Raw genomic sequence first — 18,986 nt, 5'->3', positions numbered from 1 at the left:
TGTCTGCCGCTATGATCAGGTCATCTACCCATATTATTATGATCACTTTTCCATCACAGTTCTCTCTTGTATACACACAGTTGTCAGCTGGATTCTGTGTAAAGCTGTTCTCAACTAAGCAGGTGTGTAACATAATATTCCAATTTCTCCCTGATTGTTTGAGACCATAAAGTGATTTCTGTAACTTACATACAGGTTTTTCACTTGTTTCTGACATCTTTTCATAACCTTTAGGTTGTTCCATGTATATCTCACAGTCGATTGGTGCATGTAGATAAGCAGTTTTAACATCCATCTGGTGTAAAACTAAATTTTCCTGAGCTGCCTTCTGCATGATCACTCTAACACTTGTCATATCAGCTGTGGGTGAAAATGTCTCTTCATAGTCAGTTCCTGATTTCTGACTGTAGCCTTTTGCTACAAACCTTGCTTTGTACTTTTCATGACCATCAATGTCTGTCTTTAGTGCGTAGACCCATCTTCCTCCCACTGTTCTTTTCCCAGGTGGTAACTGGGTGAGAGTGAAAGTCTCGTTCTCTTCCAGTGAGTTCATCTCCTCATCCATAGCCTTTTTCCACTGCTGTGAAACACTTGATGACATGGCTTCCTCATAGCTTTGAGGTATGTTACATATTAATCTGTAACAGGAATCAACACATGTTTGGATTTTGTCCTTGGAGTACTCAGTCTCAAATTCACATAGACGCACTGGTCTTTTCTTTGTTCTTGGTGGGTTCCTTCTGATTTCTTCCTCTGTGTTTTTATCCGGACACTTGGATTCACTTTGTTCTGGTAATACCTCACAAACATTATTTCTACCACTTGCTTCCATTTCATCACCTTTCTGGTTTTGAATCGTAGGATATACACTCTCATATTCAGTGTATGGTTCAGAAGTTTGTGTTTCTCTCTCTTTGGTTGTTTTAGTTGCAAACTTCACTAACCTGTGCTTCATTATGTTTTCTGTGTCTGGGTAGTACACCAGGTAAGCTGGACTGTTTTTATCATAGCCAATGAAAATGCCTTGATCACATCGAGAGTCTAATTTTCCACTCTTCTGCCTGTAAGCAAAACATGTAGATCCAAATTTTTGCATCTTGGATAGGTTTGGCTTCTTGCCTGTGAACAACTCGTAGGCTGTTTTCTTTGTTGATCTATCATAACACCTGTTTCTCACATAAGCTGATGTTTGTACAGCATAGTTCCACAACTTATTTGGTAGTCCACTCTCTATTAGTAAGCATCTACTCATCTCATGGAGGGTTCTCCAACTCCTCTCTGCTGTACCATTCTGGTGTGGTGAGTAAGGTGCAGATGTCTCATGTCTTATCCTGTTCTTTCTTAGCAACGTTTGGAACTCATGGCTTGTAAACTCAGTACCATTATCTGAACGGATGCATTTGACTTCCCCATAAGGTGCTATATCTGCCAAGAATTTTTCAGTAGCCTTTACTGTATCACTTTTGGATTTTAGGAAATACACCAACATAGTTCCTGAATAATCATCTGTGAAGGACTGACTATATCTGTACCCATCTATGCTTGGCGTCGGCATGGGGCCGGCTAAATCAGTGTGGACTAGCTCTAAGGGTTTCTTTGCCTTTGCATCTGGTTCTCTATTCCTTGACTGACTGAATTTCCCTTTAGTGCACACTTCACATAGCTCGTCTGGCTTCTTGTTTCCCTTTATCTCCATCCCTCTCACTACACCTTGTAGTTTTTGTACATCTCCATAGTTACAATGACCTAGAATTTCATGCCAGGTTTGTATATCATGACAAGCATTACATTGGTCAACATTCTCTTCTACAGTTGGCAAGTAATACAGATTCCCTGTTTCATGAATGTCAAACCTGCTGCCATCTTTGGTAATCATGTGATTGTCATCCCTTTTGAAGGTAATAGTTGCTCCTCCATTTGTTGCTCTTGCTACTGAGAAGATGTCTTGTGGATAGGAGGGCATGTAGAGTGTGTCTCGTAGCTGTGCTCTGTGCTGTCTCCCAGCGTCGTCCAGAAGGTAGATCACCGCTGTGGCTCTTCGCTCTGCTATTCCACTACATTTTGTCCCATCGGCTAATTCTACAGAATGAGACTTCGCCTGGAATGAGCTGTCAAAGTTGATGAACTTTCTGATGTCACTGACGATATGGGACGTTGCTCCTGCATCCACCATGATGCCTTTTAACTTTCTTGTACCTGCTGGTGTTTCTTTCTTTATGTGCTTGGCTTTGAAGAGGTGGTCTTGGCCTGTGTCTTGGTTCTCTGCTATCTTTCTAAAACCATCTCTTTCTCCCTTTTTCTTGCAAATGGACTCTGCGTGTGTGTTGCTTCTGCAGTGATTGCACCACACTTTTCTGGAACACTTTCTTGCCTTGTGTCCTTTTATTCCACACTTGTAGCAGGTTACATCTATGTCGTCATCTTTTCTGTTGTGTGACTTGGTGTTGGCTTTTCCATGCCGTGTCTTCATAACATTATCTGTTGTCTCTGTCACTCTCATTTTTTCTGATTCTTCATAAACTCGTAGTCTCCTTTTGAAGTCTGCAAAAGTGACATTGTCCTCATTTTGTGTGACATGAACAGCTAGCGGCTTGAAGGAATCTGGTAGTCCACCTAGGACCATGGCTACGATTAGACCGTCACTCAATGTCTCACCAGCACTTCTTAAAGCTGTGATAATGTTCTCTACTCTTATGATGTAGTCTGTGACACTCTCGGTTTCTGACATTCTTAGTTGGGTCAGAGACGTGTACAAGTTTATTATCCGTGGCTTGCTTTTCCCACAGTAGTGTTCTTTTAGTATCTTCAGGGCTCCTCTACCATCATCACTGGCTTCATGTCTTATCAACGACAGGCTTCTATCGTCTATTAGCCTTATTAGTTCTGCATAGCAGTCTGCATTCTTCCGTGCATCTTCGGCTAATGCTTCAGCGTCAGCACCAGTAGGCTCATTTAGGATGGTGTCCTTTAGCTTTAACACGTGTAAGTAGCCTAGAAATCTCGTTTCCCAAAGCTCATACTTATCTTCAGTGCCGTCGAAGAAAAGTTGGGGGGCCGTGACTCCGGTTGCTCTACTTGCCATTTCGCTAGCTCCGTCTTGCTAACTTAGCTTCTTAGTCGCGCGTAATGCGTCGCGCTAAAACTGTCAAAAAGAGTTTCTCAAAACATTCACTTATCTTCAACCCTGGGCCCATAACCTGTTGAGCACAGCAACTCTTGCGTGTGTAAAGAACAAGTGAAGTCTTCTCTTTTGGCTACAGAACAGGCCATTTATTCTTCATAGGAACGTTATCGTCGGCTCTGTACATCCGACATAGGTCACAACAGTCACTCACACACACGTGTACCGTAAACCGGTAATAACGTCGCACATCACATCCTCATCACTACCGTAAACAACGAGTAAGAGCGCACATAATACACATACTAGTCTCAACAGGCACATTATATTTCTTAAGACCCGTGACTTAGATTAAGATCAGGTAACATGTTATGACCAATTAAACATTTTTAAATTAAAATGAAAACTGCTCACCTTATTATGAATTTTTATTCCACTGAACAAAAAGTATTTAATTGCATTGGAAACTATGCCAAAGTAACTGCTTCAAATTACTATGTTAAGTTTCTTGTAAAGAGTCGGTCTTACTTCGTATCTGACGTTGGTAAAATTCACAAATTGTAGTTGAACCCTAGTGGAGTCAGGTCAACTACATTGCACATGCTCATTTCAACTCTTCTTAGAGTTCACTCAACTCAATAATTAAGTTGATACAATACAAAACAAATTAGCATATTAGTACGCTTCCCAGCATGCATTTGTTGAGTTAATAGTGTAATACTGTGCTTTTTAGTTCTTTACAGAAAATAGACAGGGTGGAAGTGTGTCTTTAATACATAGATTAGATCAAGGTTCATTATGTTAGTCACAGAAAAGTGTGCAACTTAATAAAACCATGAGTACACAACACAACAAGTTAGTAGTAGTAATGTTTTATTATATATGTTATGTTTAAAGTAAACGATTGAAGTGCTATTTTAAAAACGATTTGTTCGTCAATATTTTACATTTTTACAAGTTTTTAGTCATATGAAACATACATTTGCTCAACAATAGATAAACTTAACATTATTAACAAGTTATTAGATATATAAAGGATAAATTAATTGAACAAAACTCCAGAAGATTTTCTTCAAAACTTCAAAAAAAAAAAAAAGAATTTGAGTGTTCTGTTGCTGTACCACAAAAAAGCTATTAAACTGAGCAGTTTTCTTCAGAGTTTTATAAATCACCATCTTAATGATGGAGGGGCCATTTTATACCTGAAAGATCTATGATGTCATTTGCACAGTGTCACATTAAAGCTCTGCCTCTGGGCATATACAGTCAAGGCTACTTAATAGATCCAGACTTTGTGTGATAGGAGCTCCGCTGGAGGATAGACAGATGGTGGGGGGTTGCCTGTTATACCACCGGTTATGTTTGTATTGCGCTCAATGCGTTAGCAGGTTTTAAATCATTGGCAATGACAGAGGAAATAAGCCTTAATGGAATCCAATATCTTAACATAGGTGTTCAATTGATTTGTAGGTTCCAAAGCAAACTAATTAAAGCATGTGGTGGTCTCGTTTATAAAAATGTCTTTAATGCAAATGCATGTTTTAATTAAGAAACACACTGTTTCTTAATTTGCTGCGTGTGAGTATAAGGGTATGTGAGTTTTGTGGCCAGCTGTCGTCACTAAGTGTGTTTATCTTTCTTTCCTTCATTCCTATGATTTCTGACCTTGAAACAGAAGCACACAAGGTTATTTAACTGCTGTTCTGTCACATAATATGATCTTAATGAGCACATAAAGTGTTGGACCTTTTCAAAAATACAGTAAGTCTGTGATTTGTTAATTTGCTTGAATTTTTAACTATAAAAACAGAAAACATGCCCACTGTTTTTGCTGATGAACCTAATTATTTAAGTTGTAGTACTATTTTGTAAATAGAGAATAAGCTGATTTAGAGATTGATGTTGAAACCACTGAGTTACATTACACTATTTAATCATTCGGAAAAAGAGGAAACTAATAGATGGAGTTTTACATTTAGAATATTTCTCCAGTCTTGTTACATACAAAGCTCATGAAGAGCCACCATGTTCAACAACACACACATGAGGGCTGCAGGCAGGCCAGTAAAGCATCTTTTAAGATATGCTGTTATAGCATATGCGGAAAGAGGCCTTGGTAGCAGCATATCTGCATGCATGATACACACATATGGAAGTCAACCGTGACACTGATGTATCCCCCATACCATCACAAATGCTGGCTTTTGCACCTTTCACTGATAAGAACCAGAATATGCCTTTTTTTTCCTGGAAACAAAGTGAAATGTGGAATTGTGCGCCAACAGATCTAAGACTGAATTGTAAGGCTTTCATCTTTCTTAACACAGTTTCAAGTTGCATTTCTAAATGCAGCTGCAGACCATGTCAAATGACAACAGTCTACCAAACGCACCAAGAACATGAGTGTAAATATTCATTATGTGGCATAATAGTTATTTCTTTTCAGTTCATTCAGATGAGTGGTGATTTTTAATAAAATATCAACTTTGCAAATAGGCTTTGCTTTACACTCACACTGAACCTGTACACTGAATACTGTAGATCTTTGTTTGGACTGGATCTGCTTAAAAACCATGTAGGAATCAGGATTTGCTTACGAGCTCTCTCCACCTTGGTACAGATTAGTTCACAAACCTCACCTAGAGTTACACTTTAAGGCAAAGTCTATGAAGCAAATGTAAAGTAGATTCTGTGTACCCCCCCCCACCCATCTTAACTATAAGATAATGGTAAGATATATAATAAAATAATAATTATATTAGTATATTAATAATATATTACTTTCTCTGTCCTTTACTCTTTGTAGAAATGTTTTAAATGCAGAACATTTCATTAAGTATTATGCTTAATACTATGGAATTAAATAAGCTACTAAAAAAAACATTTATCTTTGTCTGCCAATCAAATTTCCGTTGTGTAAGCATCATCTGCCAGAGTCAGTCTGAAATTTTGTCTAACCATATACCAATGCATTCAGAATAATACATAGTGATTCACTACCCTTCTCCACTATATACAGTCTACCTGAACTGCTCATATAATATATTTATGAAAACCTGCCAAAAGGGGAAACTTTCACCAAATTTATGCTACTGTCACAGCCTTAAGTATTTCTAATACATCACACTGTCAAGTCTACTGCAGCAACAGAGACATAAATTGTTCACTTTGATTTAGAGCTGCAGGGGACACGGTTGTAATGACTGGCTAAGACCAGCAGGAGGCAGTCTCACATTGAGCAAATATAATATGAACCATTAGATCCCTGTGTGTGTGTGTGTGTGTGTGTATTTGTGAATGACTGGTTGCAGAAATGTGTAGAAAAAAACAGGCAACCATCATGATAAATCCTCTTTGATCTATATAATATGTATAGGCTGACCTCCAGCCTGTTTGACAGAATATCTGACACAAGACTTTTCCGCTACAATACTTGTCTTGACCTTGTCCAGCTTGGATCAAAATATAATCATAGAGCAGAGAGTCACCATGCTGTACTGGCAGATCATGTGCTCAGCTTCTTTGTCCTGACTACAAACGTGGAGATCTCATGAGACTTTTTTATGTTAATCTCCTCACCTCTTGAATGCAGTTTTTAGAGGCAAGAGAAAGAAGCCAAGTGTTACTTCTAAAAACATCAGTTGTTTAGAGACACTAGCTATAAAACGTGGGGGAGAAGGGGAGCAGATTTTCAGACTATAACAGCGATCAGCTCATGAGACATGTCGTGCTTAGAAAAGCATATCAGCAGCTTGTCAGTTGGAAGAATGAGTTTGTGCATTTGGACCCAGATTACCCCTCACTCCACCTGCTCTCTCATATCTCTGACTGGAAAACTTAAATACATTGGCAGAGATATCAAAGGCTGCATTCATGAGATAGCTCTATCTATAAATTCATCCAGTGCCCCCTACCTCCCTCCAGAGGGGCTTGGAGTTTTCCAGCTCACAGTGGCTTCATGCATATCATGCTACTGCAAAATCTGATAGGAATACAAAACTAAAGTACAAAACTAAAGGGAAGACAGGCAGCAAATGGATGACTCAAGTATGCTGTTGTTTTTTCATATTTTGCTCTTGGGGGATTAGGTACTGTGTTTAAGATGAATAAACTCGTCTCCACTAATGGCATCTATGTCAGTGGAGACATCCAGGAATTGGACCACAAATCCCCCTAATATTGTCTCTTCCTCCCTTTTTATGTAAAGTGAAATCTGTACTGAGCAGGACCCTGATGGAGAACACTGGGTATGGAGTTAATTAATTTATCATGAATAACCGCAGAGTGGACAACTGGGAAATGCTGATTATCTGTCACAGTAGGCATTATACATTGATCAGCCATTGCGGTGGTCAGGTGTGATTGATAGGTGTCAGAACACACGGTGCATCGTAGCTTGCTGTGTATGATTCTGCAACCTTAATATGATATGTTTTGCAAAGTGTATTGTAAGTGATCTAGTATAAATATTTCATTAGTGCATATTAGACAAAAGAAAATCCTCCTGCAACAAAACACCTTGTCACAAATAACAAAGGTTGAATCAATTCACTGTGTGTAATGTGAAAGTATCAATAATAGCAATCACTCTGTGCAGCTTTCAGTCCCTTTCAGCTCTTTGTTTTGGTTCACTGCTCTTCATGGTTGTTGAATCCCAACAGCTCTCACAGATTTTCTCCGCTACAACACATGCACTACTGCAACAAAAAAAAAAAAAAAAAAAAAAAAAAAAAGATCAAAGCGCCAAAGTAATTAAGTGGCTGATGAAGGAAGCTGACCATTTAACGAGCTAAAGAGAGTTTGATATTTTACTTGCTCTGTGTCTGCTGAATGTGTACAGTTAGTAACTTTCTTTAAATGTCATTTTAGGCCACTTGGGGGCAGATGTTGAAATGGTTTCCTGTACTTTGCACACTACAGTAAGTTACATAAACTGTGAAAGGTTTATATCAGGGGTAGGCAACCCTGGTCATAGAGAGTCTCAGCTCTATCCAAATCCCTGCACTTACAGCTTGTGATTGGCAGAACACATCTGATCCGGGTAATCAACAGTGGGAAGGGAAAATAAAGTGAAACAAGCAGGACTGTGGCTCTCTATCACCAGGGTTCCCAACCACTGGCCTACACTGTATTACTGTAAACCATGAAGAATTTGGGGAAAATATGTTTTTTATAATACAGTAAAGTATTGTGATCCACCACATACTGTTTCCATTGATATCTCTGCCAGGGAAAAATAGATCAATCAGAGGAGAGGATTTAATTTTAAAGGTATTAAATGTCAGATGTGGAGAGCATGGACCACCATCTTGCTGTATAATTTAGAAGACTTGTTGCATGCTGGCCATATGATGAATATACACTTTTCTTTTAGCTCTGTTTTGGTCTCTACCAATTCCTAGAAAATATCTAGCTTTTAAGCTGCTACTGGCTTCACTATCTTCACTAGCTACTCAGTAAGTTTATCTTACAGTTTGTCCAGGGCAGGTAGTGTACTGTGGGCTTATTAGAACATTCTTATCTGAAAATGGCAGCAGCAACTGGAACCGAAGTTGATGAGAGCAAGTGTCCTGTTTCACAATGTCAGGTAGTAAACAGTGCGCTGCATTCTGGGATTGACAGAGGGTCACACTGGCACGTTTTTAGTGAGACTGACAGTGTGATGACGTGAATGGGGCTTTTCTGCTCACAAATATTGTTGAGGACAATGAGGTCCAATGTCTTATGTAGTACAGAGATTTTAGTGCTTTAAGTTTAAAAGCAAGACCAGGTTTGTGGTAAGGTTTGTGGATATTGAGATATGATAATGATAATTGTGTAGCAGTAACAGTAGCTGGTTACTTCAGAATACTTGCTGTAACCCAGATATCCCCCTTCTCTCCAAGGATCCTAATTCTGTACTGAAGGAGAAATACTGGTGTACTGTATACTGCCCTTCTGAGAGCATGACTTATTTCAAAAAATCCACTAGAAAAAAGTTGACTACTTTTTCCTCAGGAATACCATGGGATGTCTTGCAGTTTTGCATCTGTCTACCCTTTCACGGGCTGGTGTGTTTCTGAGCACATTTCTGACACTAGAAGCATGCTTCATTTATTTATCTATTTACTGCACTCCTCAGACATGTTTGGCCATCCATGTCTATAGTGCCTATCATCAAGCTAGGATGATGATACTGAGTTTGTGTTTTACAGTCCCCCACTGGTATAAAATTGTATGTCAAATGAAAAATACTTCATGTTTGTTATTTTTTTCTTTTCTCAAAATCAAGTCACATAGTCACGATAGTTTCACAGGATTGCAATTACAGTCTATGGCTCATGAGCAGCCACGGCAGTAAGCAGTCCTAATGAACAATTATCTAAAAAGTTAGCCTTTAGGTGAACAGGAAATAGTTGCAAAAACTTGTAATGAACCACTTACAAGAGAAAGTGTGAGGAATCAAACTTTATATTTATCATCAAGTATGAAGTAATTCACAAAAGTGTGCATGCTGTCAAGTCTCTAAACAAGCCATGTCTTTTTACAATTAAAAAGGTTGCACTTGTTGAAAATGTTGTTTTTGTGTGGGCTGAATTATTTTTGAATACAGATGGTTAGAAATGTCTTTGAGGATTCCAGAAATACCTTCAGAATTAGTTTGAGAGTTGAAACTGGAACTGTCTGGATTTAAAACAACATTTCCAGAAATTTATTTTGGGATCATCAGCAATTTTTTGTGTGACTCAAGTGTAATATCAAGTTGGAGCTAACTTTAAGATGGCTTTATCAAAGGATAAAGTCATTGATGTTATATATTTTTGATACTGTCAACAAATCTAATAAAGGCAAGAATTGTGCCTACTCAGTGTAATGTCTATACACCCAAAGCATCATTTTGTGCCATATACCTCCATTGTTATTTAGCAGCTTTCAAAAAAAAAAAAAGAAAAGACACACAACACTGTACTATTTCTTTATCACAAAAAAATAGCAATTTTCCCTTTTCACAAGATATGAGATGAAAAGAGTATCATAAGTAGAAATACTGAAAGTAGGAGCTGAATGTTTAAAAATACATATTCATATTCATACTGAAATGTGCTTTGCAAACATTTAGCTCTGTCCTTTTAGAGATTCAGATCACGTTTTTCAGACATTCAACATTGTGTTTTAATTGTTTCAAATCTTATTGAGCCTGTTTTAATGGTCAAAAATGATGTGAAAACTTAAAAGCCTGCGAAGTGTCTATCGTGTTTCTTAAAGTTTCAAGATGTGTTTTACAAATCTTCAACTCTGTCCTTTCAGAGTTTCATTTTGTGGACATTTTGTGCTTCTCTCACAGACGCACAGATCTGAAACTCTGAAAAAGGCCAAGTAGAAGCTCCCTGAGACTCAACCAATCACATGGCTTCTAACAGAATAAGTTAGATAGTCCAACTAGTCTAACTCTAAAGTGTAGATTGGTCGCGTTGGACGTCAGTCACTACGTGAGTTTTCATGCTGTGCATTCACCTACTGTTGCTCCTTCTAATGCTGCGGTACAGTCACGTAAGTTGGATCTTTTATTTATTTGCTCTGTATATTATTGAAGATATAAATGGTGGTTTCTTGTTGAGTCTTCTCCTAGCATGCTTGTTCCAGCATGGAAAGTTTCACATGTACAACAGATGTTGTACATGTGAAATCTGTAAAATCCGGAATAGAGTTTAAAACACATATAAAACACTTAATAATTAAGCTCCATCATATTTTCAAGACCTCATAGTTTTATATTTTCCAAGCAGAACACTTTGTTCTCATAGTGCAGGTCTACTCGTGGAGTTTTCAAATGTAGAATGGGACCTTAAACGCTGTAAGGTGCCTTGAGATGACTTCTGTTGTGTTCTGCTGTGATTTGGTGCTATACAAATAAAATTTTAATTGAAGGCACTTTACTGTGTAAGGTGAAAGACCTTATAGAGTATTATTGTATTTTACACAGTATTAAACTTGATGCTGTGTGATTTTCTCATCCTGTTTTGACTGAAACTTTGAACAGTGAAAAATATGAAAAAAAAATATAGTTAACTAAGGACAAACATCTGTGTTACTGTAGAGACTTGGAACCAAAACAGCAGCTGATTTGACGCCTTTACACACTGACAACTTCTTCATCCAGAATAAAACATCAGTACTTTGTAGTTCATTAGACTGTTTATTAGACTCTACATCTGCAAAAAGTGACCAGTAGCTAAAGCTGTCCAACAGATGAAGTGGAGTAAAATGTACAACATTTTCATTTGAATTGTACTAGATTAAAATTACCATAAACTATAAGAGAGTGCAAGAAGTTGAGGTAAAACACAACAAAAAATGACCTGAAAGGACAAAGTTGAAGGTTTGACAAACGCTTTTTGAGACTTTGAAGAAACAGATCTGTAACAATGAAAAGAATGATGAACAATTGTCACAATTCCAGCTCCTCCTGCCTGTCTGCCCCTCATTCCCTTATTTGGGCAACTTCCTGTTTCCTCCTCCCAGCCTAATTTCTCTCATTGACTCATCGGCTCCACCTGGTTTCCTCTCCTTTTATAAGCAGACCTGCTCACCTTCCTCCCCTGCCAGATAGTCTCACACTCTCCTGAGAAATACACTAGCCAGCATTAACTTTTGGACTGACTTCCTGTTACCTGGACCTGCTTGACCTGAACCCCCCCTCTGCCTGTTCCCGCATGCTCTTCCTCCACTCAGGACCGGACCTGCCACCCTGTTGCTAACTCTGCCTGCCCTGGAACCTGTCCCGGTCTCTGCTCTACTCTCCGGTACCATGAGTAAATTCCCACCTGACCTGTTCTCTCCCTCATGCTCCCCTTCCTTTCTCTGTCTTTCTCCATTTGTGCTATGTATGACCTGGATCATCTTGCGACCTCTGTTGTAAGCCTCTTAGAACTCCCTGTGCATAACCTAAGACTGTATTTATCTCCCTGTACTTGGATTTTTGGATTTTGCTTACTCTTTTGTCAGAACTGCCCAGTTATTTATGAAAACGAACTTATTTTATCAATCTGTTTTTGAACTCTAAATGTTTTGTATTGTGTTTGAGCAAACTCGCACCAGTCACGTGTCTCAGTGCTCTCAGGCCTCACCCTCTTTCCAATGGGCAGGATTGTTGCTCGTCAGACCTTCATACTCACTTAACACCGCCTTGTCCCGTTTGGGCCTCTGCTAACCCCCCCCCCCCCCCCCCCCCCCCGATTTGTCTATGCTCTATTTCTGTTGTGAATAAACTTTTTGAATTCTATTCTGAATCTAAGTTATCTCTGGCCATGGATCCTTTCTCTGCTATGTAACAATAATTAATACTTTCATCAATCAATCGGTGCTGTTTTATTTATTTTTTTCACATCAAGTTTCACATCATTTTTGCTGTTAAAGCAGGCTCAATAAGAGCAGATTTTTCCATTTCAAAACTATGTTTTCCCCCTTTCAATATTTATTTTTAAACATTCAGCTTATAGTTTCAGTGTTTCTATTTATGATATTGTTTTCATCTCATAGAAAGGCTGGCTATCCGTTCTCACTCTTAGAAGTCTGAGGAGAGGAGAGTGTTTTCTCTTGAAATGTTAAGCATGAAATGTATTGTCTAAAAGGTGAACAGTAAAACATTAATCTAGACTTGGACAGCTTGTCAAAGTCAAAGTTGGTGAATTCAGTTTGCATTGAACATGAAAAGCATGTAGGCGACTGTGGCGCAGTTGTCGATGAACCCCAGATTTGGTGGTGTGAGTCCCAGTTTCCCTGAATCCTGCCCACATTGCCAATGTTTCCCTGAATAAGACAATGATCCCTGAGATATTGGAAAATCTTGAGAGATATTGGCTCCCCGCAAGCATTTGTGACTTATGGTTAACAACATTCTCTGTGTAGGTTTGTTTATAGTAGCATATCATAAATCCAGCTTCACACATGTCAATATAAAAGACGGACTCGACTAAGCTGTTCTTAACATAATCTGAATATGAAGTTTTACCTGATTTCAAGCTAATTCAACGTAGAATCTGTAGTTGTAATGCTGTTAAGGGGTTCTTCTGACTTTAGGTCTTTCAATGTGAAATAATCGCTTGAATAAATGAACTGTGGCAAGGTCACTTTAGTTATCAAACTAGCTAAATTTTCCCATCCTGCATTTGCATTTGTTTTTGAGAGATAAAACTCTTCAGAGGCTCCTCTTTTTGTATCTTAAAGAAAAAAAAAACATCTGTGATGGAAACTCTTTTTAATTGTCTTTAATAATACATAAAAGTATATATTTGAGGGCAAGGTTAATGTTAAATGAAATCCCTACCCACAGCCTTAGAATAACTGATTATCTTTGGGTATTCACTTGAGTAGCTAGTTCAGTTAACTTAATTTCTTCAGTTAACTGAACTTGTTTTCCTCATTTTCAGTCAAATGACATAAAAGATTGAAAACTCGTAAAAGAATACTGAACCAAATGTGAAATTTATGTTCTGTTACTACTCTGCATTATGGTGGTTTTAAAAATGTTATTTTCTCCATCACCCAAATTACATAATGATACAAATGCTGTGTTACAGATTCATCAAACTACATATTTGGTAGATTCTTTTCAGAAAAAAGGGAAAACCCAGTAATGCAATTTGGAAGAGCTTTTTGTTCTACAAGACAGGGATATATTTTGTGCAATGTGACTTTTCCAGCCACATATATAACAGCGGTGAAGCATGGTTTAATACTGTGGATACTCGATACAAATTTGTCAAAATGTCAAAGTGAAACGCCCCTGGTTTTCCTCCTAATCCTATCAGTCTCATTATCCAATCTACATCTCACCTCAGTCTCATTACAGTGGTCAGCTCTTTTACTTTTCCATCCTGAAACTAGAGAAGGACTCAGCCTAACAAACTGTAATCAAAAGCTGCTTCATGTGGACCACTGAGGCTAGCTATCCTCTTTGATCCTAAACTCACTGAAAGCAGCACAGGAACTCAAAGGAGCCTCACGCTGGCCAGCTGTTTTTAGCCCTTTTTGTCTTTTGGGTGATTATTTGCCCTGTCTTTCACTAGTCTGTTATTCAGAGCTCCTCTGTATGATCCTTGACATATTTATTTCCTGCTTGCATATGAGGTCACCCATTTGCTGGGCAAAATTGAATCCCTGTTTGGAAAAAAGCATATTTACTGGGTCTGCTACTCCATCTGCTGCATCGTCTCTAACCTTATCAAAATCAAATAGGCAAAGAAATGCTCCATGAAATATCAAAGGCACCACCAGGGCTTTGTCTCATATGTATGGAAATTTATGTTTTCTGCAGTGAAAGGTTTTGCCTAGGAGTCACTTCATCCTCTGTCTTATTCACCTGACAGCCACAGCAATGTCACTAAGGTACAAACCTTTGTGCAGTATTAAAACTACAGGTAATGTGTAATTTTGCTTTCTAAAGTAGCTTTTACATTTCTGCTATCTTGTTATACAGTGAGTTCATAGAACATAGTTCATAGTTGTATTTAATAAAAAAATATATATCCTCAGCTTGCTCAGCAATAACCAGGAAAGCCTCATATAGTATCAGCCTTTTATAATAAAAAATATGATCAAATCGTACAGTTTCTCATGAACAGGTGGCACTAATCAGTATGAAATGGGTGTTTTATGTAAAGTTTGTGCAGTTAGGTCACTTTGGACTAAAAATCTAAGAAAAGTATACATAGACATTCATGCATGAGGCCCATTGTTACTATTTAATTGATAAGAGTAGCCTTAGATATTGTGCTTTGAGAAAAGGGGAGAGATCCAGACTGTGGGTGTGATCAAATGAGATACATAGGTCACCACAACCTACATCCAGTCACTTCAAACAACGTCCTCGTGAGAGATGTGACATGATGTGGATTCACTCAGCAGCACAGACATGTTGACTCACCAGCTCTGTATTTTAGACACGTCTGATATCCAACTACCAGTCGCCATGGATCTAGCCAATGTCAGCTGGAGGAAACAGAAACAGGCAGACATGACTCATTTTCAGGCAACTTTGAGGGTTTTGTTGATAAGGGCACTGAGATTCTGGAGGAAGACTTCAACACAGAAAATCACAAAGTCAGACTTGTGTAGAAAGAAACTATAATCGTGGAAACGATGTGGTGTTATGTGAAATATGGGATTTTTTTCTAGGCATATGATGGTACATGCACTTGCAAGTGTATAGGGTAGGCAGGCAGTTAAATGTAATCACAAATGTAAGCAAGTCTGATCTGTATGTGCACACTTCATATGTTTGTTCCTTATGACGCATTCATGCAGACACACGCACACACACATTATATCATGGGCTGAACAATGCTGACAGCAAACAAACCAGAAGGGGTTGTTGAAATCCTTGGCTGGGCAGAGACTGAAAGACAGAAATTGGTGAAACTGGTCTTCTCAAGCCCTGGGCATTGAAAGCTGAGAGTCCCCACTTTGATGTAGGGATCCATTATTCATCCCATATTCGTATTTTGGGCATTTACTGTTTGAGGGAGAGCAAGAGACATGTAGTTGAGTGCTGGCAGTGCATTATCCCACCTCTTTCTTTCATGTTTCTAATGAGCAGGAGTAGCAAGGCCTTGCGACTCACTTCTATCTCCTCAAGGTCTCTGCCTGCCTATTTCTCTGTCTCTGCATGTACACAGACTGGATACTAATAATCTATATGGTTCACTAAAGAAAAATAAAAAAAGCCAAGAATGACAAGTGCATTAAAAGAACAGAGTTGGAGGTCTAGGTATGCTATACCACTCTCATACACTAAATATCAATCGTGAATCTAGAAATAGTTACAAATTCAGTAATATACAATAATAAATGAATATTATGACCACTGGGCAATAACAATTAGTTGGCACAGACTTGTCTTGAAATGTCAGCATGCTAGTGCAAATTTATATTGAGCTCTGTACAGGAGGAACAGAGAGTAAAACACAATTAAAAAGTTTGAGGGAATAATATGGATCTGTGCAAGCCATGAAATTGTGAAGCAACATCAAAGTCAGCTGGCCAGTGCAGGAGCAGAATTCCAATACAGGCTAAACCCCAAAACCCAAATAACTTTCAAGTTAAAAGTCTAATGAAAACTGAGTTCACAATGTAGCCACTCTGGGCTGAAATGCTGTAGATATACAGATTCCATTAAATGACATAACCAGTAAGGTCCATACTATTTAAAAATATGGAATGCAACAGCACACACTATGCAGTAAGGAAAAAAAATCAGCCACAGTGTTAAAACCAACATGAGGACTCTGACTGGTCTACTGACACACAGTCCTATTCATATATGTGTGTTCTTACTTCTCCAGCATTGAATATTTCAGCTGTAGCTTTGTGCTACAGTAACTTTTCTGTGGGATCAGACCAGACAGGATGCCATTCACTCCCCATGTTTCATCCATGAGCCTAGGGTGCCCAAAACCCTGCTGGGAGTTCATCAGCTGTGCTTCCTTGGACCACTTTTGGTATACTGACTACTGCATACTGGAAACATCCAACAAGACCGGCTGGTTTGGAAATGCCCTGACCCAGTCATGTAGCCTTTACAATTTGACTCATGTCATAGTCACTCAGATCCGTAAATGTTGCCCATTTTCCCTTGGTTTTAATAACTGGTGGACTTGCTCTGGTGATTTGGGGCAGTCATGTTTCGCCACCCAACTTCAGCTGACGTAACAGACGTATCACATTATTCTTTTTTTTCTTTAGATTTTTTTGATACACTTGGGAATTCATCTTTCATCAAATCACTGCAAGCTAACCAGGCCCTGATGCAGCAAAACAGCAAATCATGATGTTTTCTCCACCATAATTTACGAGGATGATGTTTTCATGATGATTCACCTTTTATATGCCAGATGTAGTGCTGTAGTTTAATCTTAGTTTTTTTCATTTCAAACTTCAGACATGCAGCAATGTACATTTTAATAAGCAGCAGCTTCCTTCGTGGTGTCCTGTTCAATGTTTTACCTACCGTGGACTCATGAGCACAGATGTTAGCCTGTTCCAATGATGCCTTCAAATCTTTGACTGCCTCTCTGGGTTGTTTCTTTACATCATTGATGATTGTTGTGCTCTTGGGTCATTTTAACTGGTTGTCCACTTCTTGGTAAAATAGCCACAGTCCCAAAGTGTCTCCATTTGTAGATTGTTTGTCTAACTGTAGACTGGTGAATTTCTAAAGTGTTTGACAATTAGCTTTGTGGGGTTATTAGCACTAAGGGGTTTAATAATCGCTCCTTAATAAAGACATAAAAGATCAGATTTTTTCTGTTAAGCACATTATATTTATTAATAATCTTGACTTAAATGAAGATCAGATCACATTTTATGACAAATCAATGAAGAAAACCATGAAATTCTGAAAGGAATCACATACGGTTCACATACGTTTTCCTGCCACTGTACATAGTCACTCTTATTGATGCTGTATTTAGGATTTTCTGATTTGCAGCCTCTTTATCTATGGCTTAGCTAAATTATGGCAACTAAAATACTTGGTTAAGTTTACATTCATGGTCTTGATCAAATGACAGCCCTACTTTTGAATGCTAAAATATACTTCCCCTTTGTTCCCGACAGACTCTAATAGAGACTTCAGTTTTTCCTCTGACATTATTTCTACAACAGTTACATCACAAGGAAAACATCACAGTTACCACTCTTAAATTCTGTTTTGCTTCTGCACACTGCCTGTTGTACTCTCTATCATCCAGCACTGGTTTCATTAGATAGAGGGAATCACCGGTTCAGTGTAAACCTAACACCATGCTGCAGCCAGCAAATATACTTTACACTATTTGCTGTGAGGTCTGACATCTTAAAGGAAATAGCTCTGTTGCTGTGGCACAGTGATGTAGTGGTTGTAGACTGTTGCCTCACAACAAGAAGACTCTGGAAAGATTCCGACTCTAAACTGCTCAAAGGTGTGACTGGGAATGTGAATCTTTCTCACACATCCCAATTTGTCAGCCCTGTGATAGACTAGTGACCTATCCAAGGTGCATCTCCATCTTGCCTAATTTCAGTTCAGCAACCAGTAGAGCAGTATAGATAATGATGATTTCTGGATTCCAGTATAAGTTTTAAGGTTATTATGCTGTTTCTTGACCATGAGATTGGAAAGTTAATTATGATGACATACATCTTTTTCTTTTACAGGTTGCACATCACACTTAAATACTTTTCATGTTCTTTTCATGCTTGTTGGTCAAATGATATAAAGGCTGCCAGGGCATAAAAAACATGCATTTGAGACAGTTTTTACATTGTATCCGTTTTTTACCTCAGCAGGTTAGTGATATCGGTCATGTAAAACACTGAGGAAAACCAAATAGAAGAAATTCTGCTTTTAACTGGGTGTTATGAAGCACAGACTTGTGTGAAATTTACAAGCAGTACTTTAATGTACCAACTTGAAACCTAGACGTGTTGAAAGACATAGTGAATTAAAGAAGAGGCCATAGAATAACTAAATCCCTCACACTGTACATTTTAAAATGATGGAGTAAGGATTGCCAATCCGAGGAGAAAATTAATTGCCTCTTGCATGCCTCCTAGTGGGATTGTGGTCCTGTGTGAGTATTGAGTATATTATACTGCTCTTCGAATGTGAGCGCATTAGCATAATCTGTCCAGTTGATTATGTTTGGGCAGCAGTGACATAAAACTCTGGCTCTGTGATTAGGCTCTGTAGGGCTGTCAGCCAAGACAGGCAAAAAGCAATCAGCAGAGCAGATTAAAATGTGCAACAACAAACTAAATAAGGAAGGTGCAGACTACCAAAGCACCACATTCTCCTCTGTTTGCAAGGATGGGTCTAGAGATGATGACCGACATGTTGGCTGAGAGA

The 18,986-nt window shown here is 38.5% G+C and overlaps 1 protein-coding gene across 1 annotated transcript in view; it reads left to right on the top strand.

Moving 5' to 3' along the window:
- Positions 1-8,648: 8,648 nt before the first annotated feature.
- The window catches only part of LOC113172849 (inactive dipeptidyl peptidase 10-like), an 83,075-nt gene continuing 72,737 nt past the window's right edge, over positions 8,649-18,986 (top strand). The window contains exon 1 of the mRNA XM_026375878.1: positions 8,649-8,708. Coding sequence (XP_026231663.1) covers positions 8,649-8,708 — 60 coding nt within the window. The remainder of the gene's footprint in view (positions 8,709-18,986) is intronic.

The sequence above is a fragment of the Anabas testudineus genome, chromosome 21 (genome assembly GCF_900324465.2).
Source record: "Anabas testudineus chromosome 21, fAnaTes1.2, whole genome shotgun sequence".
In the NCBI taxonomy this organism is placed as follows: domain Eukaryota; kingdom Metazoa; phylum Chordata; class Actinopteri; order Anabantiformes; family Anabantidae; genus Anabas; species Anabas testudineus.
Note: the sequence above shows the minus strand (reverse complement) of the source record. Positions and strands in the feature narration are given on the sequence as shown.